Raw genomic sequence first — 25,059 nt, 5'->3', positions numbered from 1 at the left:
CAATGTGATGGAGGAAACACCGTACAACTGGCGACTGAAGTCAGCGTGCATGTGCCCGGCCCGCCACAAGGAGTCGCTAGAGCGCGACGGGACAAGGACAACGCAGCTGGTCAAACCCTCCCCTAACCCGGACGACACTGGGCCAATTGTGCGCCGCCTCATGGGTCTCCCGGTCGCGGCTGGCTGCAACACAGCCTGGGATCAAACCCGGGTCTGTAATGACGCCTCAAGCACTGTGATGAAGTGCCATAGATTGTCGCGCCACTCGGGTGGCCCATCTGTGTGCGCTGTTACCCGCAGAATGACTCCTTTCTCCAGCAGACTCTGCTTCTTAGCCGTCATCACAAAGTAGTGTGTGTCGTCCTTGTAGTACACTATATTCTCCAGGTCCACTCCTGTGGTGTCCCGTAGCTCCTGAAAGAACCTCTGGTTAAAGATGAAGGCCACTCCGCTGATCTCCTCCACCTTGGCCTCAGCCGTGGTGTTACGGTTCATGAAGTTAGCTGTGATGGCAATGGCCAGCTTGCCACGGAACTCCTTACGCCTGAACCCTGATTGAACACATGGGAGACAGGATGTGATTGCAAACAGGAATTCTGGGTTTAGAGGGCAAGAATAATTCCCTTCCAAGAAACGCATTTACTAAGAAATGTGTTCTTTCAGTGATGGGAGGTCTGACTGATGCTGCCTGAGATCTGTTGCTGTTTCAGTGTTTCGATAGGCGCTACTAGATGATTTACCTGGCAGTGTGTTCCGTCGTCCATCAGCTCCGATCACCACGTCACACTGCAGTTGGTTAATAGGGTGAGACTTGGGTTTCACCTCCACCCTCCAGCCTACCTCTGAGGCACACACACACAAACACATAAAGGCATTACACACACACACACACACACACAAACACACACACACACACACACACACAGAAGGACTTACTCTGTTGCTCCTGGTCCACTGGTGGCTCCACCAGTCCCTTGAACTCTACGTTGACATGGACTTCCACCCCCAGCAACAGAGCCACCTTTAATAACACCAACTGTAACTGCCGTATACCTACAGAGGGCAGGGGGGCGAGAGAGAGAGAGAGAGAGAGAGAGGGGGAGGGGGGGGGGGGAAACAGGGTATAATGAGAGAGAGGATTCTCTAATGAACATTGAAGCCCCATCGCTGTAACCATGGAGACTCAGGGGTCAAGTGTCAGGGATCATTCCATACTCACTGATGTGGTCAATGGCTCCAGCACAGAACTTGCCGTAGAACTTCTTGGCCCCGAGGCCCCTGAGGTCGTGGATGGTGAAAGGCCAGAGGTGAAGGACGTTGTTTCTGGAGAAGGCATCTCTCTTCTCCAGCAGCACCACTCTGGCCCCCAGGAACCCCAGCTCTACTGCTGTACGCAGACCACACGGCCCCGCCCCGATGATCACACACTGGGAGAGGGGACAGCTGGGATGAGAAGCTAGAAACGTACACACGCTGTGCAGCCTGTGTATTTGAAAATGTTAAATACCAGATTCTAAATTACTAATAAGTACCGTGGTGTTGGCACAGACACGGCCCTTCCCGTATTCGTGGTGGGCCGCCCGTTTGTCCAGTTTGGCCCACAGTGCGTTTGCCTTCCAGTAGCTGAGGCGTTCTTTGAGGCTGTGGTAGAAAGGCCTCTGCGGCTGCGTCGGGGAGTATGTCTGTGGCTGTGTGTGTGTGTGTGTGAGCTGAAGGTGCTCACACAGCAGGTTGAAGGCACGGAGTGTCGTTCTGCAGGTAGACGCCTGGACAAACTCATCAAATAGAACCTGGGCATGGCCCTCCTTCTCCGCCTCGTCGCCCACGGCAACGCCGGCAGCAGCAGGGCACCCTGGGAACTCTGGGAACTCCATCTCAGCTTCCTGTTCCAGGCTCTTTCATTGGCTGCCTGGAAAGAGAGAAAAGATAGAGAATATTCCATACTGACTTCCCATGTAGAATCCATGGGAACTGTGTGGAGTTATCATTCCAATTCCTTGTCGCGCCAATGACAGCAATCGATGGGACCAGGCTACATGTGTAATAAATTGCTTATGAAACATTTCTAAGTTTGCAAGTAGCCTACTGTGTGCGAGTGAGTGAGTGAGTGAGTGAGTGAGTGAGTGAGTGAGTGAGTGAGTGAGTGAGAGAGAGAGAGAGAGAGAGAGAGAGAGAGTGTGTGTGTATGTGTGTTTGGATTAAGGTGTTCTGTCTGAGCTGGCTGCATATCAGAGGTTAAGGTCCCCTGCTGGGAGGTAGGGCCATAGATGTTCTTATACTGTTAGAGCCCAGATAAACCAGCTCTCCATGCTGTGAACTGGGCTTATGGGTAATGTAGTATATCCACTGCTGAGACTCTGGTTGTCACACAATCAAAGCCCTCAGAAAAGTGTACTATATCCTGCTATTGTATTATATTCAGTGCTCTTAGGTGTGTGAACATAAAGTGCATTATACAGTGTATGGTATAATCAGCCATAATTATCTCATATAATTAGATTACATTATCAACATATTACCTTTTTACACAATAAAAACATAGGGCGTATAAGGACTTGGGGGGAGGAGGTAGAATATGTGCCCACATCCCAGGACTGGGACAATATCCAAGGCAGTCACCAGACAATACAAAGAGAAAGATGGAGGGAATGTGTGTGGTTGAGGGGGAGGGGGGGGGGGGGGGGGGGACGACAATGCACTTCATACATAGTGGATCCATCTGCACCAAGCACCAAGAGAAACCCACACACACACTCCATCACCCACGCACACACACTCCAGTGTCAGCATAGCAGGGGGAGGTAGTATAGTAGTTTATTCGATTGAATTAGACAATTTGATAGATACTCTATTAATCTTCCAAACGGAAATAAACAGCACCAAATAACCACACAAGACTAAAAATCATACATAAATAATATACTATCCATTTTAGATGAGTCTAAGTGCCTAGGACATTCTACATACTGTAATTACCTTGCACATCAAAGAGCTTCCATTCTTTCAGTATTGTCTGTCCATTATGTCCACACTACACTTTCTAGATAACACATTCAAGTACACACATTGACAGAAGAACACACACAAACGGTGTAGGACTTACTGTATGCTGTGTTGTCGTCTGGCCTGTACAGACATTATCACTCTCCAGCTCAGCTACGGGTTGCCAGGTGTCTCTCAGAATTCGAATGTAAAATCTCTCTTCAGCCACAGAAACAACAACCCACAAACCTGCACTGCAGTAGTCTATACCGCAGCCCCCATGGTCTCGGTCTGTCCCCCTCCCTTCCTTATAGTGTGCTGTTCATTATGTTGATACCAAACTCTCCAAGTCTGTCTTTCTCGCTCTCTCACATCCAGACGCTTTTCTCGTCCAAGGTCAGGGAACAGCCAAGTACAGACTCCTCCCACACAGCATGTTCACATAGGCTACAGTACACACACACACACACACACGCACACACACACACACACACACAGGCACACACACACACACACGCACACACACGGGCACGCCCACACACACACCTAATCTCATGGTGTCCCTGGGGAACAGACTGGGCTCTAACAAGCTTAAAGAGGAGAGGGATCAGAAGAGAGAGATCATTCTGTAAGAAAGTGGTGCTGAGGGAGAGAGATGCCGCTCATAGGCACACAAAAACAGAGTGGGTATGTGTGAACAGAACACACAGACAGAGGCCTATTTGTGCATATGGCCGAGACCCAAACCCTTCAGTACTGTCAGAGAGAAGGTTTTGGGTTATACATTCTGTCGGTGTAGAGGTACCTGCACATGCCAGGTATAGGCCTACACATGACAGAGCAAATACACGTTTATAGGCCCACCCACAATTTTCAACTTATGGTCATATGGAGATCTGCTCTGCTCTCTTTACTAACCCCAAATTAGCCATTTTTTTCATAGCTGAAGACCTAAGCCTGAGAGGGCAGGGCTTAATCTATAGCTAAACATTGTGGCTAACCCCTGACCCCATGGCTTACGCTGCAGCTAATACCTGATCACCTTCACTGATCCATACTATATTCCCAGTAGCTACTTCAGTATAATGCCCGCACCACACCCCACACACACATGCGCACTAACACACACCCAACTAAGCTGCCCCATGGTGTTTGTGTGTGGGTGGTGTTACAGTCTAATTTTAACGTTAACCTCTCCATGACGGGGCTTCTCAATGTTTCCAAGTCTCGCTCTGTTTGCTTAAGATTTCACGGAACCCCATTTGGATTAGAACTTTGTCTTATATGTAGACAAGGCTACAATCTCCCTACAGGGTAATGTCACCATCTAGTGGTTGGGAAGTGATACTGAATTCCCCCGCCTGACCAGTTATTTTCGCTCAAGCGTACATACTTTCTGAAGTATAAATATCTAGATCATTTACAACACAAAGACAGCTGTCAAAGTATAAAACGTGTGTGTGTATTGTGTGTAAATGTACAATTGCATGAATGTGTTGAGAATCACATGTACACAGTCAGGAATTTTGCTGTGAAGAGAAAAAAGTGAATCGAAGTAATAAACCAAGACTTGTATATCACATATAGAGTATTATCTTAATTTCACACAGGAACACAGACAGTGTCGTACCAGTAGTGCTCATCCCTTTGTCTCGATAGGCAGTAGAAAGGCTCCAACAGCACAAAGCACACAGGTCACAGTAAATGGCAGCATATCTAAAATCACTGAATGTGACATCAACACCTACAACACACACACACACACACACACACACACACACACACACACACACACACACACAGTCAAACATTATGACACACACATTTAAGAATAAACAGCTGTAACACACATTCACATATTAATACACACATACACAAGCATCAGCCAACATGAACAACACACAGCCACAGACCTGTGCTATGAAGGGGGGCGATCATGCCTCCGATGCGGCTGAAAGAAGTGCAGAAACCCATTCCAAGAGAACGCACTGCAGTCGGGTACAGCTGAGAGACAGAAGGAGTCACCAGACACACACAGTATACACCTGAGAGAGGGCTATACAATACATTGTTATACACTAACAGTATATATGTGGATGGAATGTAAAAGTTGTGTCCACATACCTCTGCAGTATAAATATAAACCACATTGAAAATCATTGAGACCAGAGACCTGATCCAGAACAGCAGAATGGTAAAAACCAAACCTTGAAAGAGAGAGAGCAAGAGAGTGACAGAGAGAGAATCTCATGAGCAAAAGTATTGATACGGTATTTGAAATTGGTGACGAAATAAAACAATCAAACCCCACAGAGTGTTTACAGTTTATACATAGTAGAGCAGAGGTTAACCAGCATGAAGAACAGGGCTGCCATGAGCTTCAGGAGAACCATGCTCAACGTCCTCCCAAAAACATTCAACAGTTCATATATTCAGAGGGATGACTGGAGACAGAGAGAGAAAGAGAGTGAGCACAAAAACAAATCAGACTTGTACACGAACAGTACCATTATTCAGATAGTAAAACAAAAGAGTGTGAATCTGACCTCATGTGAATCTGACCCCCACTGTACACACACACACACACACATGCATGTGTAACAGGGTTTCCACTTGACACTGCAGAAATATGTATTTCTACTGGTTGGTTGAATTTACATACCAATTATGCCATTGGTTACGCATGCAGAGATTGCGAATGAGAATTCCAGTCTGATATTGACTTGCAAGCGGTAGGTCATGTTCTGACGTACTATATTCTATTTTCAGATTCACGAGTTCACTATGTACATGTCCTGATGCGTGTGTGTGAGATATATATACAGTGCCTTGCGAAAGTATTCGGCCCCCTTGAACTTTGTGACCTTTTGCCACATTTCAGGCTTCAAACATCAAGATATAAAACTGTATTTTTTTGTGAAGAATCAACAAAAAGTGGGACACAATCATGAAGTGGAACGACATTTATTGGATATTTCAAACTTTTTTAACAAATCAAAAACTGAAAAATTGGGCGTGCAAAATTATTCAGCCCCTTTACTTTCAGTGCAGCAAACTCTCTCCAGAAGTTCAGTGAGGATCTCTGAATGATCCAATGTTGACCTAAATGACTAATGATGATAAATACAATCCACCTGTGTGTAATCAAGTCTCCGTATAAATGCACTTGCACTGTGATAGTCTCAGAGGTCCGTTAAAAGCGCAGAGAGCATCATGAAGAACAAGGAACGCACCAGGCAGGTCCGAGATACTGTTGTGAAGAAGTTTAAAGCCGGATTTGGATACAAAAAGATTTCCCAAGCTTTAAACATCCCAAGGAGCACTGTGCAAGCGATAATATTGAAATGGAAGGAGTATCAGACCACTGCAAATCTACCAAGACCTGGCCGTCCCTCTAAACTTTCAGCTCATACAAGGAGAAGACTGATCAGAGATGCAGCCAAGAGGCCCATGATCACTCTGGATGAACTGCAGAGATCTACAGCTGAGGTGGGAGACTCTGTCCATAGGACAACAATCAGTCGTATATTGCACAAATCTGGCCTTTATGGAAGAGTGGCAAGAAGAAAGCCATTTCTTAAAGATATACATAAAAAGTGTTGTTTAAAGTTTGCCACAAGCCACCTGGGAGACACACCAAACATGTGGAAGAAGGTGCTCTGGTCAGATGAAACCAAAATTGAACTTTTTGGCAACAATGCAAAACGTTATGTTTGGCGTAAAAGCAACACAGCTCATCACACTGAACACACCATCCCCACTGTCAAACATGGTGGTGGCAGCATCATGGTTTGGGCCTGCTTTTCTTCAGCAGGGACAGGGAAGATTGTTAAAATTGATGGGAAGATGGATGGAGCCAAATACAGGACCATTCTGGAAGAAAACCTGATGGAGTCTGCAAAAGACCTGAGACTGGGACGGAGATTTGTCTTCCAACAAGACAATGATCCAAAACATAAAGCAAAATCTACAATGGAATGGTTCAATACTAAACATATCCAGGTGTTAGAATGGCCAAGTCAAAGTCCAGACCTGAATCCAATCGAGAATCTGTGGAAAGAACTGAAAACTGCTGTTCACAAATGCTCTCCATCCAACCTCACTGAGCTCGAGCTGTTTTGCAAGGAGGAATGGGAAAACATTTCAGTCTCTCGATGTGCAAAACTGATAGAGACATACCCCAAGCGACTTACAGCTGTAATCGCAGCAAAAGGTGGCGCTACAAAGTATTAACTTAAGGGGGCTGAATAATTTTGCACGCCCAATTTTTCAGTTTTTGATTTGTTAAAAACGTTTGAAATATCCAATAAATGTCGTTCCACTTCATGATTGTGTCCCACTTGTTGTTGATTCTTCACAAAAAAATACAGTTTTATATCTTTATGTTTGAAGCCTGAAATGTGGCAAAAGGTTGCAAAGTTCAAGGGGGCTGAATACTTTCGCAAGGCACTGTATATTATGTATACTATGTATATTATGTATGTTATGTATACTATATATTATGGTACAAGTCAAAGGTTTGGACACATACTCATTCAAGGGTTTTTCTTTATTTGTACTATTTCCAACAACAAAAAACTATGAAATAACACATATGGAATCATGTAGTAACCAAAAAAGGGTTAAACAAATCAAAATATATTTTATATTTGAGATTCTTCAAAGTAGCAACCGTAGTCGCATCCCGGAGTCGCTTCACTGTTGACGTTGAGACTGGTGTTTTGCGGGTACTATTTAATGAAGCTGCCAGTTGAGGACTTGTGAGGCATCTTTTTCTCAAACTAGACACTCTAGACACTCACCGTGCTTCTACACCTGCATTGCATGCTGTTTGGGGTTTTAGGCTGGGTTTCTGTACAGCACTTTGAGATATCAGCTGATGTACGAAGGGCTATATAAATCAATTTGATTTGATTTAATGTACTTGTCCTCTTGCTCAGTTGTGCACCAGGGCATCTCACTCCTCTTTATATTCTGGTTAGAGCCAGTTTGCACAGTTCTGTGAAGGGAGTAGTACAGAGCGTTGTACGAGATCTTCAGTTTCTTGGCAATTTCTCGCATGGAATAGCCTTAATTTCTCAGAACAAGAATAGACTTACGAGTTTCAGAAGAAAGTTCTTTATTTCTGGCCATTTTGAGCCTCTAATCAATACCAAAATTGCTGATGCTCTAGATACTCAATTAGTCTAAAGAAGCCCAGTTTTATTGCTTCTTCATTCAGGACAGTTTTCAGCTGTGCTAATGTAATTGCAAAAGGGTTTTCTAATAATGAGCCTTTTAAAATGATAAACTTGGATTAGCTAACACAACGTGTCATTGGAACACAGGAGTGATGGTTGCTGATAATAGGCCTCTGTACGCCTATGTAAATATTCCATTAACAATCAGCCGTTTCCGGCTACAATAGTCATTTACAAGATTAACAATGTTTACACTGTATTTCTGATCAAATTGATGTTATTTTAATGGACCAAAAAAATGTGCTTTTCTTTCAAAAACAAGGAAATGTCTTAGTGATCCCAAACTTTTGAACAGTAGTGTATATATATATATATATATATATATATATATATATACTTATTTTACATTTTATGTTTTCTCGTGGGCCGGCCCCCCTTGACCTAGATAGATTGATAGACCATCAGACACATCTACACACTCATTCCGACACAGACTGTTACAACCGATAAAAACAGTTCCAGAAGGTTTCATGTATATTTCATCCCAGAAACCTGTAAAGGGACAGACCTTCCAGCATCCACATCTATCAGCCACGTATCCACTCAACAACCCACACACCATGAACCCCGCAAACACCCATCTGAGTCAGAGGCAGACAGAGACAGACAGATAGAAAGGTGTATCATATACATGTGTAATAGGTCTACCAGATATTTAAAACCTAGCTGCATGCTGATTGGTGTATTTCCTCACCGTGGAGACCAGAGCCACCTCCCAGTCGTCCAGATGCCACTCACAGTGGATCTCAGAAGACACCACGGCCAGCAACATGAACTCCATTGCCTCCGCTATCTAAAACATATACAGTGCCATGCGAAAGTATTCGGCCCCCTTGAACTTTGCGACCTTTTGCCACATTTCAGGCTTCAAACATCAAGATATAAAACTGTATTTTTTTGTGAAGAATCAACAACAAGTGGGACACAATCATGAAGTGGAACGACATTTATTGGATATTTCAAACCTTTTTAACAAATCAAAAACTGAAAAATTGGGCGTGCAAAATTATTCAGCCCCCTTAAGTTAATACTTTGTAGCACCACCTTTTGCTGCGATTACAGCTGTAAGTCGCTTGGGTTGTCTCTATCAGTTTTGCACATCGAGAAACTTTTTCCCATTCCTCCTTGCAAAACAGCTCGAGCTCAGTGAGGTTGGATGGAGAGCATTTGTGAACAGCAGTTTTCAGTTCTTTCCACAGATTCTCGATTGGATTCAGGTCTGGACTTTGACTTGGCCATTCTAACACCTGGATATGTTTATTTTTGAACCATTCCATTGTAGATTTTGCTTTATGTTTTGGATCATTGTCTTGTTGGAAGACAAATCTCCGTCCCAGTCTCAGGTCTTTTGCAGACTCCATCAGGTTTTCTTCCAGAATGGTCCTGTATTTGGCTCCATCCATCTTCCCATCAATTTTAACCATCTTCCCTGTCCCTGCTGAAGAAAAGCAGGCCCAAACCATGATGCTGCCACCACCATGTTTGACAGTGGGGATGGTGTGTTCAGCTGTGTTGCTTTTACGCCAAACATAACGTTTTGCATTGTTGCCAAAAAGTTCAATTTTGGTTTCATCTGACCAGAGCACCTTCTTCCACATGTTTGGTGTGTCTCCCAGGTGGCTTGTGGCAAACTTTAAACAACACTTTTTATGGATATCTTTAAGAAATGGCTTTCTTCTTGCCACTCTTCCATAAAGGCCAGATTTGTGCAATATACGACTGATTGTTGTCCTATGGACAGAGTCTCCCACCTCAGCTGTAGATCTCTGCAGTTCATCCAGAGTGATCATGGGCCTCTTGGCTGCATCTCTGATCAGTCTTCTCCTTGTATGAGCTGAAAGTTTAGAGGGACGGCCAGGTCTTGGTAGATTTGCAGTGGTCTGATACTCCTTCCATTTCAATATTATCGCTTGCACAGTGCTCCTTGGGATGTTTAAAGCTTGGGAAATCTTTTTGTATCCAAATCCGGCTTTAAACTTCTTCACAACAGTATCTCGGACCTGCCTGGTGCGTTCCTTGTTCTTCATGATGCTCTCTGCGCTTTTAACGGACCTCTGAGACTATCACAGTGCAAGTGCATTTATACGGAGACTTGATTACACACAGGTGGATTGTATTTATCATCATTAGTCATTTAGGTCAACATTGGATCATTCAGAGATCCTACTCTACTTGCACATCATCATCTATACACCTGTCACTCCAGTGTTAAAGCTAAACTGTAATTATTTTGCCACTAAGGCCGATTTATTGCCTTTACCTCCCTAATCTTACTACATTTGCACACACTCTGCATAGATTTGTCTATTGTGTTATTGACTGCACATTTGTTAATCCCATGTGTAACTCTGCGATGTTGTTTTTGCCGCACTGCTTTGCTTTATCTTGGCCAGGACGAGGTTGTAAATGAGAACTTGAACTGTTCTACCTGGTTAAATAAAGGTGAAATAAAAACTTCAAATACATTTTAAAATGATGATGAACAACAGAACATGGAAGCGATCAAAGCCGATGGTCTCCACCTCTTCCTCCACAATGTACATCTGTGGCTCTGAAACAAGAGGTCAAAGTCCAAATCCCACATACACTCTTCCCCCTCACATTATCACTTCCCAGCACATGACCAAACACTCTACCTACTGGGTGGTTTATGAGCGGCGCTCACCTTTGACCTCTTGGTGAGGGTTGTTGACCTCCATCTCCACTTCATCTAGCTGGATGGCGCTAACCAGCTGAGTCATCATGGAGGACCTGCAGTCTACACCATTACCATACTATTAATATAATATCTGATGCCCATACTGTAACGTTACCTCAACAATCAACAAACTGGCCACTGTTTCAGTTGCAGGGTGGGGCTAGAAAAATGGAACCACTTAAATTCATGGACAGAGCTATGGATGCAAGGACTGACTGCCCATGAGATCAAATGTATAGTTTTAATCATGTTTTGAGGCTATACAGTTGTTTCACAATTACATTGTTTACAAACAATGGAGTTAAACAAGTTAACTTTGAATTATGGGGGGTCAGTTGAACTAAGCTCATGAAGCATGTCCAAGTTATGCTCTTTAACAATCAATGGGCTTTAAAATGCAAAAATAGAAGTAGAAATCACAAATTGGCCCTTTAATATTATACAAAATATGTCCTGCCAAAAACCTACCGCAACATAACATCGTCACCTGCCCATGCTGTATCACCGCCACAACATTAAGTCTACCTGTCAACTAGCTCTCAAGAACCCAAGGGGGCCCAAGTGGGTTTACAGCTCCCCTCTCCTGGATTCTCATAACATAAGGACCACAGCTGACTCCACGTTAAATACAATCCCGACACTGTGTTATAACGTTTAGAAACGTTAAAATAAATCCACAACTACAACTATTCGGCAAAGTTTTAAATGCTAAACAAAATCTACAAAACGTTATCATACATTGAGCAGCGCATTGATTTATTATGCGAAGTTAAGTAAACCATGCAGCAAATGACACCCCTGCGGTGAATCACTGTTACCTGCTTTTTGTGATGAAATCGCAACTTTTTTGAAGAAGGCTATCTTTGTCATGAAGAATAACTTTTCATATATTGGCCATCTTGAGAATCAATTTCAATGCAGAAACTCTGTCAGTTCTGCACACCTTGAGACAGGCGAATCGCTGAAAAAGGTTAGACGACAGTTTTTTTAGGTCCCGCCTAACAACGTCTGTAACCTACATATGCTAATCTATATTGAAATACTGTAAAAGTAAATAAACAACCCTACTCAAACTAATATCGGTTACCCAGAAGTAAAATGATCTAGACAGTTTGTCTCTCCCTTTTCTGTCCACGATATAATATATTCAAACAGGACTACCCAATGAGAATTACTACTTGCCTTGGACATTAATATATTTTAGCCTACCGGGTATTGTTGAGATGTGAGAGCGGAACTACAGGGGAGAGGTTGGGTTGTTGCAGATTATGGGTTGACAATAGTTGAGGCATTATTCAGTCAGGTTTATCCTGTTGTTTCTCTCCGTCTTTGTGTGTTTGTTGGAAGATGACGGGACTGAAGGGTTAGGTATCAGTTATCAGAATGGGGAAGGAGGTGCAAAACTAAACAGGGGGACCAGCAACTAAAATACAATGATTCAACTTTTGGAGGGAAAAAAACTAAGACAGCAAAGGCTGACTTTAAACACATAATTTCTTTAATGTTTGATTTACACATCATTCAGACTCTATACACCACAGAGATGCAGCTCAGAGGGAGGAGAGAGGAGAAAGAGAGGGATAGAGAGAGAGAAGGGAAAGGAGGGGAGAGAGCGAGGGGTATGAAGAGTGGGAAGGCGAGAGAGAACTGGAAAACAGGTATTGGTGGTGTTCCTGCCCGACAACATTGCAGACACATGCCAGACCTCACAACAGCTGGATAGGTGTATAACATGTCAGTTAACCACAACATGTGATATAGAAATTTGATGCCCCACTGAGCAGTCGTTGCATCAACGTCTGTGAATCTAGTCGGGCAGGAACCCCACCCTTGTCTGACATTTAACACACCTGAGCATCTACTACACTGTCGAAGATACGCCCCAGGGTGTGGCCTATAGATGGGCCCGCCCCAGTCTCAAGAGTAGACAAAACACATACCCTCTGGGGACAGAGAGAGTATAGGGGTATGATCTCAGGGCATTAGGGTCAATAACAAGCCTGCTCCGACACTCTGGTGTCTCAGAGAATCACAGATCTATAAAACACAGAACTGTGAAACATTCAGGAGGTGCTGCAGAGTTTGAAGTCCAGAGTTTGAAGTGAATCCTATCTTTTTAGACAGGAATATCAAATTCTGAGTGTGTGTGTTTTCCATGTTGGCAGTGTGTGTCTGTGCTCCCCATGTCGGTATAGGCTGTGTGTGAGATGCTGTTAGACTGAGGAGACATCAACACACTCCAACCCCCTGTACAGAGGGAGTGAAGGGTCTGTTACTGTAAGTTACTTAGTAGCACCAGGTGAATCGGTTTGTCGTCCGCACACACACATCTATGTGACTCCACTCTGTGTATAGTCCCACAGCCTTATTGACAGGTGCCAGGTCCAATCAGGAAGGTTTATAAGTCCCAGCAGATGAAGAGTTATGAATCAGGATTGGTCCACAGGGAAGGTGTGTTAGTCCTTCCGTTGAAAGGTTGTCCATATAATTGAGCAATCACAGATGAAATAGTTTGACTTATTTTACGCTTATATTTATTTTATATACTGCATTTATTGTTATATCAATTTTCATGTAGGTTTTAAAAAATGATTAGAAAAGGCAAAACAAGAGTATAACAGAATGACACTTACATAGTGCATCTTTTCTACTGCTTGATTATCATGATGTATTATGTGCTTGGATGGATCAGGTTCGGATGGCACTGTATAACACTCCTCACTCTTTAGTTGTGTGTTACAACTCTTCAGTTTAACTTCTGTTTTAAACATTTTTTTGTATTGATTTTAGCAGAATGCCTGAGAGAAGACAACAGCAACAGTCACATCACTAATAGCTAGCTAGCCAAGCCTCAAACATAGTCAACATGCTGTAGATAGCTAGAGCACAGAGCTGGATGGGCAAGCCTTCTCTTGCCTGCACAAACCCACACATTACTGACCATTGACCAAACCCAATACAATAAGACCTCAGAGAAAACAACCTGAAGCAAAGATGGAAGCCAGCCATGCAGCCATACCACCAGCAGATGGAGACAAAGAGCACTTAACCACCACCAAACTCATCAACTGCTACAGTATAGTATGTCCATTTGTCCAAAATGGCTTTGTTTCATAAATTCACCTCTTCGAGAGGTTCACCTTTACATCCATTTGGATAATAGTTGACTAAGGAAAGGAGATAAGGAGAGGAAGCTATTTGGGGGAAATTGGACATGTAGGTGTTTTTCAGTCGCTATAAACCATCCCATCAAAATTCCCCAAATCACCTTTGCATTACCTTATGTCGATGTGGTGTAAAATCATTCCCATTTCAATCTTAAATTTCACAGGTAGCCTGGTTTTCCAGCTCTTCCCACCAAGAGAAACACTATCACAATTCGACACAGTCATTCGTCACCACAGAAATGCCTTTGTTCTGTGAGAGTTCTGCCGCAGAAAGTCACATTGGTGGTGGATGGGATAGGTTAGCCCCATGTCAAGTCTTTTGACACCTACTGAAAAGCGCTATATATTATATATATATACACACACGTTATATGTCTGCAACGCATAATCCGTTTTTTGTACCAGCAACACATGAACACACGAGCGGCGAGCAACTATGCTAAGCGACGTCTCCACTGCGATAAACAACGTTATGATCAGCTCCACGGCAAAAGTGAGCGCCAACACAGGGAGAATACAGCCATAGAACACCCAAACAGTATTGGTCTTTGGTCAAAATAAAGGATTTAAAAGTATACTTTCAGAGCAATAAAAAATAAATACAATTTCAATACTCCATTGGTCACTCTTATTAATTCATATTGTGCTCACTTGGGATTTTTTACATCTCTTTACATATAATATTTTCATTTTTATATACTTTTTCCATCTATATATTCAAATCCCCCATGCGCAAAGTACACTATACTCCAAGTCTCCAACTCTCTCTACAGTGCAAGACCTCACCAATATGGCTGATGAATGGAGAAGACCTCACCAACATGGCTGATGATGAATGTATGTTGAAGGCAATGCGTGGTTAACTTAATGACAGGAGACATTTCGCTGAGGTTTAGCACCACATACAGGAGGTCAGGAAGGGCAGAGACGGCCCCTCTCACGGAAGCACTTCTATGGAACTCTGAAGAAAACAAACTCGATCCTCCCGTCCAGTGGAAACACTGTGCTGTAGAATGAGGAACCTTTACAGAGAGAAGAACCCTTTAAAGAACAGTGATGCTATTGTTGTAAGGAAATCGTATCTGTTGCAGACTGGTCTTGTTCAGACCAGCTTATGAATAGCAGTGTAAGTCTCTTTAGACCAGTTTAGGGCAAGTGGTTCTGACTGTTTCAAACTAGTTTGGGGTAGTGGTTCCAATCGGTCCATACTTGTTTAGGTAGTAGTTCAAACTGGTTCAGACCAGTTATGGGGTAGGGGCTCACACTGGTCTAGGAGTAGGTGCCGGCCACAGCAACCTGTTTCTGGGCAAGTCGTCGTAGCTCCTCCCTGATGGCCTTGATGAGGGAGGCGGAGCTTTGGGCTGAGGGGGAGGACTCGTCTAGGGGGAACTCTGGAGTGGGAGGGGCCAGGAGCATCGGGGGGACAGAATGGTCTCCCAGAGAGGAGCTGGGCATCTGAAACACAGTGGGGGAGGAGAACTCAGGGAACGACAGCACCTAGAGAGAGAGAGAGAGAGAGAAATAGAGACAGGGTAAGAGCTCGAGAGATAGGATGAGAGAGAAGGCAAGAGTCAGAGATCAAATTACTCCTCTGTAAACTAGATTACTCCTCTAGAAAACAAATGTTTCTCTCAATCTCTGACATGTGGCACGCCCAAACAGTCTCACATGCTGACCAGACAGCACACGTGCGTGCGACCATAGTGTGCATGTTGATTTTGTCCACCCACACCAGACGCGATCAGGACACACAGGTTGAAATATCAAAACGAACTCTGAACCAACTATATTAATTTGGGGACAGATCGAAAAGCATTAAACATTTATGGCAATTTAGCTAGCTAGCTTGCTGTTGCTAGCTAATTTGTCCTGGGATAAAAACATTGGGTTGTTATTTTACCTGAAATGCACAAGGTCCTCTACTCCAACAATTAATCTACAGATAAAAGGGGAAACCGAGTTCGTTTCCAGTAATCTCTCCTCCTTCAGGCTTCTTCTTCTTTGGACTTTATATGGCGGTTGGCAACCAACTTTAAGGTGCATTACCACTACCAACTGGCCTGAAGTGTAGACCTTAGTTCATCTTTCAATCATACATGGGTGTATGCTCCTAAAAACCAATGAGGAGATGGGAGAGGCGGGAATTGCAGTGTGTTAAGCGTCACAAACAGAACTAAGTTCTATTTTAGCTTCTGGCTACGCTGACACTGGTTGACGCACGCCAGCTGTGTGGGTGCAATGATTGAATAACATGTATGTGTACGTTTAATTTGCGACGCGAGCGGTGTGGTCAGCATGTCATGCTGTCCCTGTCGGTCATCATGTGGTCTGACTCACACTCTCTCTGCTGGCTTCAGGTCTGGAGAGGTCCTGGTCTAAAGGCTGCTGGTTCCAGCTGGAGCCTGTTGGCCCAGAGACACTGCGGCCCACCCCAGGGTACGCACTGATCCGGCTCGACAACCCCACCTGAGTCAGGTGATGCAGCTGAGCACCTGAGAACACAAACAACACACCATGTGTAAGTAATCATTAGATACACACAGTATACACTTACCATACACACATCAATCCCAATTAACACACACACACGCACATATGGCACCTTTACCTGTGCTCCCCCCAACAGGCCGAGGTCTGGAGGAGGAGGGAGGCTCTTCATACTGCCCCCTGTTGGCATAGACAGACTCTTGCAGCTGCTCCTCTGCAGTAACATAGGCCCCCGAACCCAGGCCCTGCCTGAAACACACACATACACCAGACCTTGGAAATGCTGACATTCACTGAATGTACTTCAGCTTGGTTAGTATAGTAACGTCTGTCTCACCTCTGCAACAGGCCTTGTACTGACGAGGGAGACATCCCCAACTCTGCATACCTCTAGACAGGAAGAGGGGAGAGAACATAGAGAGAGAGAGAGAGAGAAGGTGAGATATCGAGAGGAGAAACATTTGGATGCAAAATAGTAATAAGGGGAGAGAGGGAAGGTGAGAGGTTGAGAGAGACAGTATGATTCATATTTCATAGAAGAGACCCTGGGAGTACACGCAAACACACACACCCACACTCTTACCGCAGAGAAGGGGCTGTGTGTGGGGGCTGCGGGGTAGGAGCCCCACTGGCGTGATGGGCGTGTCTGTGGGGAGGGAGAGGGGCTCGGCAGGGCGGGGCTGACCTGCGTGACCCCGACACTGACGCTGCCCTGGGAGGAGGGTGACACCAGGGCGAAGGCATCGTCCAATAGGGAGTGCATCTGTTGCCGCGCCTCCTCGATGGATGGCTGGGGGGGCACGTAGGGCGGCGGGGGAGGGGCGTGGTCAAACACCTCATCGTTAGGGGAGGGGCTGCCGTGGTCTGGAGGTAGATCCGGGTCCGACTGGAGGAGAGAGAAGAGGAGGAATAAGTGTGAGTGAGCGTGTATATGGTGTGTGTGTTGCCTACATGGTGAGGCACACATACTATGCGCACCTACACACACACAAACACACATACTATTCACACCAGCACAAACACACAGTATGCGCATAGTATGTGTGTCTCACCATGTAGGCCACATTGTTGAGTCCAGGGTATTTCCTGTAGGTGGCGCTGTGGTCTGTGAGCAGGCGGTCTCTGTCCGTCAGTCTGTCTGTGTCTGGCAGACTGCCGTTCCCCTGCTGCCTCCGCCGGCCCCGAGGAGAGCGCCTCCCCCTGGCAGGGCAGGGAAACACATTGGCAAAGATTAGTCTCATTCATACAGTCTCACACACTCATCTAATTCAGTCACAGAATTCAGCCTGAGTATGTATTGACCATCACCTCTTCCTGGATTCCCCTGGGGTGGGGGGCGAGGGGGGGTCGGTGTGCAGGATGCTGTCCATGTGGTCATGGGCTGAGTTGTAGAGGCGCTGGGGACACCCTCCCTGCCCCGCCTCCTCCTGCGCCTGCCCGAAGGCATCCAGGATGTCATCCATAGAGGGGAACTCACACTGGCCCCGTCTCTTAGCCCGCTGACGCAGCTTGTTCCTGTGGTGCTCGATCTCTGACTTATGTCTCAGAGCCACCTAGATACACACACACCAAGATTTTAAGGAGTTTTAAGCTGTGTGTGAGTGTTTGTCTGTGCGTCTGAGTGTATTCGCATGTGTGAGCTAGATGTGTGTGTGTGTGTGTGTGTGTGTATTCTCACCTCTGCGCTGACCCTCTCTGTGAGGGTGGGGCTGTGTGAGCGTTGTGGTGGGCTGGGCCGGGGCTGCATGGCAATCAACTGGACCTTGTTGGCCTGGCGACCCCTGCCGTCAGAAGAGCCTCGGGACAGACGGTCCACGTGGTCGAAGATGGAGGAAGAGGAGAGCAGCTCATCTGGACCACTGCCTGTGGGAGGGACTGGGGAGAGGGAGAGGAGAGAGGGAGAAAGAGATAGTAAGGTAAACTGTAGTAATACTGTAGCAGTAAACTGGATTATTTCTGGCAAGCTGCAGCTTTACTGAACCACTCAACACGAAGGGAGGACTTACTCATCTTATTCCTCCCTATGATCCAGGCCAGAACAAAAAGAAAGGAGGGCGAGAGAGAGGTAGACAGAGAGAGGCAGACAGAGAGGAAGACAGAGAGGAAGACAGAGAGGGGAGGGGGCGAGAAGCATTATCACTTGGTGGTCAGAGATTCATGTTCACATTGCAAGCTTTTTCTCCCCTCCTCTTCTGCGCCCTCCTGCTCCTCCACTCTCTCTCCATCCGGCATTCTTTCCAGCACTCCTCTTTCCCTGTTCCCTCTCACTACCTCTTTCTCTCCTGTGGTTTCTCTCGCTCGCTCTTTCTCCCTCGGTTTTTCTCTTTGATGCAACTCCTTTAATCAGTTTCTCTCCTGCTGAGTCAGTGCATAGCTCTTTAGGACACAGGCACAACACACATGAGCATATACACACTCTCACAATCTCTCCCTCTACCACTTATTCTCCTCTGTGTTTCAGCATGGCCGTTGTAGATAGAACAGTATACATGTAGAGATGACCGGATTCCTCATTCTAATCTACATGACAAAGAATCAAGTTTGTTCCATCGTGGTACATTTCTATCAGAATGTTATGAATAAGGCTTTAGGTAAAGAGAAAGGGGCGTGTCTCTTGCCATTCTTGGGCGTTTTGTTTCGGTGCTGTTTCCCCTCGTGGGGCGTGGCCACATGTCTGGTGGTCTCCTCTGCAGACTCTCTGCCACTCGATTGGTCGCTACCTAACGAGTCACCATCTGACGGGGACAGTCTGGCCAATCAGAGAAAAAGGTTAATGTGGGTTTGTGGATTAGTGTGGATGTATCCCTGCTTGTGGATGTGTTACCAACCTCCCCCTACGGCGGTTAGCGCGGGCAGCCTTGGTGGAGGAGCCCTTGGATTTGGGAGTGTTGACATCCCCTCCCTCAGAGGGGGTGGCCTCTTTGATGGGCATAGGGAGGGCACCAGGCTCCTGGATCACCATGATGTCATCCTTACTGTGCTGCCCCAGGTGGAGCTTGGCGAAGTCAAACCCTTTCACACTGGGAGCCTGCAGCTGGAGAGAGAGGGGGGGTGGAGAGAAAGAGAGGGGAAGACAAAGAAAGAAAGAGAGAGAGGGGAGAAAGAGGGGGGAAAGAGAGAAAGAGATGTGGAGGGAAGAGGTAAGGGTGGAACAAGCACATCAAGACATGTAAGTATGCATGACTACAGCCTTATGCCATTCTCATTTTGATGCAATTCCAGTCAGATCACAAATCCACAGTCACCCATGGAGGTCGACCCTCTAATCCTTCACCCCTGCCCCTGACCTTCTGTCTCTGCTGGATGGTGTTGATGGCGTCAGGCTGGAACTCCAGCTTCTCCGAGCCGCACAGTTTCCAGTAGAGGATGATGATGATGACGATAGCCAGCAGGACAGGCACCACCACCCCCACAATCAGCCAGACACTGCTGCTCGGAGTCTCAGACGGGGGCACTGTCAGCGTCTCCACAGCTACAGAAGACAAATACATTATGTACATATACAATCAGCTTACACTTTTATCTAAGCAATATGCTACTGTACATTAGGAAATGAGTGCAGCCAACCTACATGGGCTTACGTTGCTAATCACTGAATAACATAAGTACTACTTATTGAAATCCACACATACGCAAGTGTGCATGCGGCCACGCACTGGTGCGCGAACACACACTTGCGCGGCCGCATGCATAGACTCACGCTGGGCAAGGGGTCTCTGGACGCGGTGCCCCAGTACGATGGCAGCCCGTTGCAGCTCCAGGCGGTTGAGGGTGGCAGCGGTGGCATCAGCAGGAACTCTCTCCCCCCCTGGTCCCTCCACAAAATACACCACTTCCAGAGAACGCCCTGAACCTGCCAGTCTCGACACACGCACCACCTGGAGATAACAGCATGGAGTCAGTGTGTGCGTGTGTGTGTGCGCGTGTGTGTGAGTACAGCATGTGCATGGGGTAAGGATGCTACAAACAGCACCCATAGTGGGTGCGAGAGTGTATATGTGTGCCGTTTACCTGTAAGCTGTTGTTACCCACGGCCGTGGATCTCTTCCAGCGGCGCCGTTGACTCCCGTCCCCCAGCCCCTCCCCCAGCCCCTCCTCCAGCAGCAGGGCCAGACGGCGCTCCAGACGAGCCTTGAAGCTCCGCTCAGTCACCGTCTGCTCCTGGACACCCAGTAACACTGCAACACACACCAGCAACACTAATGCACTTCTCAAAAATGGCCGTCATGACTGCAACACATAAACACACGCGTGCTGCTCTAGCACGGTCGCTCTCTCAATATTGAGCTTAAGGCTGAAAGTCCCGAAGCTGTAATTCATACCTGTGCGGACCCAGGAGGAGCGTAGATGGTGAGAAACGTTCAGTTCGGGGTAGTGGAAGGCTGGGGAGACAAACACAGGATAGGGAAGATCAGGTTAGTCACTGTTGTCTGTGGGGCGAGTAACTCATTTAGAATGTGTGTGTGTGGGAGTACAATATATGCATACGGTCAGGATGCTACAAACGGCACCCAGGTGTGAGAGTCTATAAGTGTGTGTGTGTGCACATGTGTCTGTGTGTGCTGTTATCTGTGTGTGTGTGGGATAGTAACTGGTGTATAGATGGGGGGTGTGTGTTGGGTGTCAGTGAGGGGTAGATGAGATGTGTGTGTGTGTGTGTGTGTGTGTGTGTGTGTGTGTGTGTGTGTGTGTGTGTGTGTGTGTGTGTGTGTGTGTGTGTGTGTGTGTGTGTGTGTGACTTACGTTCAGCAATCTGCAACGCGGGGAAGCCCAGGTAGAAGCTGAACTCCACCGTGCTTAGGTGTCTCAGGTGACCGCTGACCTCTGACCCTAACAGGTAGCCCCGTCCATCACGCAACGCAAACGTGATGTCCACAGGAACCTTCTGGTCACCCTGTGGCTTGGCCTGACCCATGGTGATGTTCAGAAGCTGGAGGCAAACACACAGACACACACACAAACACACACGTTACAGATTGACTCACTTTTTGATTGATCTGAATCCCTTTCCTCAGCTCCGCTGAACCTGCCCAAGTGAATGGCTAATGCACACACTTTCACGGCTACGACTCTCACCTGTACAGTAACATTGCCAAATTCATATGCGCGTCGGCGTGTCTCTGTGTAGGCCATCAGCAATCCTCTCTCTACTCGCTCACTGAAGTTACACACACGCACATCCACGTGACTGGGCACGAACTGCAGCACTGAAAAACACACACATTATAGATTGTCACACTGACAGTACACACACACATTGTCTAATGCAGCACTAAAATGCGCGCGCGCGCACACACACACACACTAGTGATGGGAAGTTCGGCTCAGAACTTTTCGACTCGTTCAAGTCAAAAGAACAAATCTTCCGACTCATTTAGTTAATTTCAGTAATTAATGCCCAGAGCACGCAGGACCCCCTACCGGCCAACAATGAACTGAAAACTCAAGTCATGATTCTACAAGCCTCTATTTCGCAGTTCACCATAGGGGGCTAATTGGAGCTTCCATTTGTGAGAGACTTGTAAAAGTTTGATTTAAACAATGTACGTTTGTAGATTGCTAGGCATACAAATACGATTATTTCTTGATATATTAGAAACGAGGTCTAGCTGTGGCCACAACAGGACTAGATGGTGAACGACGATTGGCGGAATGCATTGGTTGACTGTCATGAGGGCGATAAGCACAATATCGTTCGAACTGCAGCTTCCCAAACGATTCAAATGTATTGAGCAGAGGCTGTGTATGTTTTGGTTCTACAAAGCTCTGTCATCGCAACATATAATAATAAATTACTTCATGAGATCAATTATCAGTTCCAAACGTGTATTTTTCTTCTCTATGCTGCCTGCAACATATGATCTATTTCCATGTGCGCATAAATGACAGTTATTGGTCTTACCACGTCTCTGGAACCTCTGAGCAGGAGGAGCGTGTATTAATCCTGCTATAGGACTCATTGCGACCAGCAAGTCAAACGAACGACTAAAACGAAAGAGTCACTCAGAAAAACCAATCTAGACAGTCAGTAAAAAGTGTTGTTCAAAAAGAAAAAGAACATTACAACTGCACAGAGAGAGAGAGGGAGAGAGAGAGAGGGAGAGAGGGAGAGAGAGGGAGAGAGAGAGAGAGAGAGAGAGAGAGAGAGGGAGAGAGAGGGAGAGAGAGAGAGAGAGAGGTTCCTACCAGAGTGTATCTGGTACTTGTGATCAGGTATGCTGTAGAGGGGTGAGACAGTGGGTAACGAGGAGGAGCCTGGTGTTGACTGGCGCAGAGCGTTGATGACAGACATGGCGTTGAAGATCAGAGGTCCCGCCACAGCACGGAACGCAAAGCTAGACGGAGTTCTCAGGACCTGGCGGAGGGAGAGAGAGGGGGGGTTGGGAGGGAAAAGAGAGCAGAGGGAGAGAGAGAGGATTGGGAGGGAGAAGAGAGCAGAGGGAGAGATAGGAGGAGAGGGGGATAGGGATGGCAGGCATGATTGGCTTTCAAGACATTTGTGAAGGGCAAATTTGCACATTCCTGCAATGCATCTCATGGCTACAAACATGCTCTTTCCCCAAAGCTTCCCCTGTGAGTATTGATAGTAGACCTACCTGTAGCTCCACTGAGCAGTTGAACTCCCTCTTCAAGATGTCCCTGACCTGGCCAAAGCCCACAGTGGAGGCAGACTTAGGCAGGACTAGGAAGAGACAGGGTTAACCTCAAACAACCTGCATTCAACCATTGCCAACGCATTCCCTGAAAACACACTCCTAAGCTATAGGCTAACCAAGGGATGTGCTCCCTTTAAACCGGTGACCATGAGATCCCAGCGCAACACATTGACGGGCCAGAACAGTAGAGCACAGTGCATCCCCATCTACAATATTGGAATACTATTGCCTCTCATATGTGCCTCCATCTCTAGTCTACTACGAGTTCTACTGGTGTTGTCTTACCCACTCTGACCAGGTACATGTCAGGCTTGGTGACGTTACACAGGTACTGGCGTCCTGGAGGGGCCTGGACTGGGGGAGTCCAGGTGACGCTCGCCAGGGTGCCAGTGGTTGTCGTGGTAACAGTGGTTGCCTTGGTAGTGGTCGTCGGTCGGTTGCCGGGGACATAGGTCACGGGTGGTGGGGGTTTTATAGGGTCCCTCCCTGGAGGTCGCAGCATGGGGGGGCGAGCCAGGCTGGTGGTGTTCGAGGGGGGCAGTGGAGGGTGTCTGCCAGGAGTAGCTGGGGGGACTCTGGGCCGCGGAACAGGAGGCTGAGGGGGTACTCTGGAAGTGGGTCTAACTCCAGGGGTGAGGGTACCCTGACCATCCCAGGGAGTGGGTGAGAGGGTCAGGGGAGGGGTGGGACCCGCTGAGGGGACATGGGTGTGCTTGTGATCCCGGGCTGGAGGGGGCCCTGTGCTAGGGGAGGGGGACGGGGCATGAGTGTGTGTGTGGGTGTGTGTTTTTGTGGTAGCGGTGGGTGCGATGCCGAGTTTGGGAGTGGTCTTTGGGGTTGGGATGACAATTTCTCCATCTCTGTCTCTTTCCCAATCTTTATCCCTCCCCCTTTCCCTCTCTCTCTCCCGTTCTTGCTCATTTTCCCTCTCTCTCTCCTGTTCTTGCTCCTTTTCCCTCTCTCTCTCCTGTTCTTGCTCCTTTTCCCTCTCTTTCTCTCGTTCTTGCTCCCTTTCCCTCTCTCTCTCCTGTTCTTGCTCTCTTTCCCTCTCTCTCTCCTGTTCTTGCTCCTTTTCCCTCTCTTTCTCTCGTTCTTGCTCCCTTTCCCTCTCTCTCTCCCGTTTTCGCTCCCTTTCCCTCTCTCGCTCTCGCTCCCTTTCCCTCTCTCTCTCACGCTCTCGCTCCCTTTCCCTCTCTCTCTCCCGTTCCCTCTCTCTGTTCCTCTCCTCATCTCTCTCTCTGGCCAGCAGATTGGTGTAGTACTCCATACTGTTCATATCCGGCAGCAGCAGCTCCGTGGGCTCCAGAGGAAACATGTCCCCCAGGTCGTAGTCTTCTTCATCCCAGGGAGGGTATCCCTCAGGTTCAGCAGGGTGGGTGAAGGGGAGGCCCTCCTGGAGGGGGGAGGTGAGGGACGTAGAGGGTCGGAGGAGGCTGGAAGACAGCGGGAGTGTTGGGCGAGAGGGGAAGGAGGTGTCGTAGGAGGCCCCGTCGTCAGGGTCATAGGTGTGGCTGGGTAAGGTTGTGGCCAGGGCCAGTTCCTCCCCCTCTGGGTCCATGAAGGAGAGCGTCTCCAGGTAGTCTCCGGAGCCCCAGGCCTCCTCTAGGGAGGGGGCGTGCTCCCAGGGCGGAGGAGGGGTGAGGGTGGGCTGGCTGTGGGGGGAAAGAGGAGGGGGCTGACTGGGGGACAGCAGGTCCGGGGGTCTCAGGAGGAGGTGTATGCCCTGAGCTTCATCATCCACTGAGGCAGCGTCAGTGTTACCAGGGTGACCAGTGTCTTTGGGTGGGCTGGCACCTGGCCATCTGGAAGAGGGTGACGATGATGACCGT

General features: G+C 47.0%; 2 protein-coding genes across 3 annotated transcripts in view; both read right to left on the bottom strand.

Moving 5' to 3' along the window:
• Positions 1–3,458, bottom strand: part of LOC110501065 (protein-methionine sulfoxide oxidase mical3b) — a 28,253-nt gene extending 24,795 nt beyond the window's left edge. Inside the window, exons 1-6 of one of the 2 annotated variants that reach the window (XM_036957662.1) lie at positions 3,104–3,458; positions 1,533–1,909; positions 1,220–1,427; positions 937–1,053; positions 741–842; positions 295–551 (exon numbers count right to left, since the gene is read on the bottom strand). In XM_036957662.1, the coding sequence (XP_036813557.1) occupies positions 295–551; positions 741–842; positions 937–1,053; positions 1,220–1,427; positions 1,533–1,874 (1,026 nt within the window). In that variant the 5' untranslated portion in view covers positions 1,875–1,909; positions 3,104–3,458. The remainder of the gene's footprint in view (positions 1–294; positions 552–740; positions 843–936; positions 1,054–1,219; positions 1,428–1,532; positions 1,910–3,103) is intronic. The other variant, XM_036957661.1, reaches the window with a different exon arrangement.
• Positions 3,459–12,396: 8,938 nt separating this feature from the next.
• LOC110500253 (UPF0606 protein KIAA1549) lies at positions 12,397–24,200 on the bottom strand. The gene is made up of 20 exons (XM_021577509.2): positions 23,516–24,200; positions 23,171–23,256; positions 22,761–22,929; positions 21,651–21,781; positions 21,318–21,504; positions 20,897–20,956; positions 20,586–20,752; positions 20,275–20,452; positions 19,862–20,046; positions 19,403–19,608; positions 19,193–19,323; positions 18,581–18,595; positions 18,253–18,449; positions 17,883–18,127; positions 17,627–17,774; positions 17,158–17,460; positions 16,912–16,964; positions 16,696–16,823; positions 16,425–16,579; positions 12,397–15,584 (listed from the first exon to the last, which is right to left on the bottom strand). Exons 1-20 carry the CDS (start codon positions 23,730–23,732, stop codon positions 15,357–15,359), a joined length of 3,189 nt encoding a protein of 1,062 aa, XP_021433184.1. The 5' UTR covers positions 23,733–24,200; the 3' UTR covers positions 12,397–15,356.
• Between the last annotated feature and the right edge of the window lie 859 nt (positions 24,201–25,059).

Source organism: Oncorhynchus mykiss, chromosome 21, assembly GCF_013265735.2.
Source record: "Oncorhynchus mykiss isolate Arlee chromosome 21, USDA_OmykA_1.1, whole genome shotgun sequence".
NCBI lineage: Eukaryota > Metazoa > Chordata > Actinopteri > Salmoniformes > Salmonidae > Oncorhynchus > Oncorhynchus mykiss.
The sequence above is the reverse complement of the archived record's forward strand: the minus strand, read 5'-3'. Positions and strand labels throughout refer to the sequence as shown.

What these genes read in the sequence shown, in the direction of transcription:
- LOC110500253 (XM_021577509.2), bottom strand. Translation starts at nt 23,732, where the DNA reads ATGCTGCGACCTCCAGGGAGGGACCCTATAAAACCCCCACCACCCGTG. An exon ending in CAGAGAGGGTCAGCGCAGAG is followed by an intron (nt 18,128 to 18,252) that starts GTGAGAATACAC and finishes GTGTGTATCTAG; the next exon opens with GTGGCTCTGAGACATAAGTC. An exon ending in CCAGGGGAATCCAGGAAGAG is followed by an intron (nt 17,775 to 17,882) that starts GTGATGGTCAAT and finishes CTGCCCTGCCAG; the next exon opens with GGGGAGGCGCTCTCCTCGGG.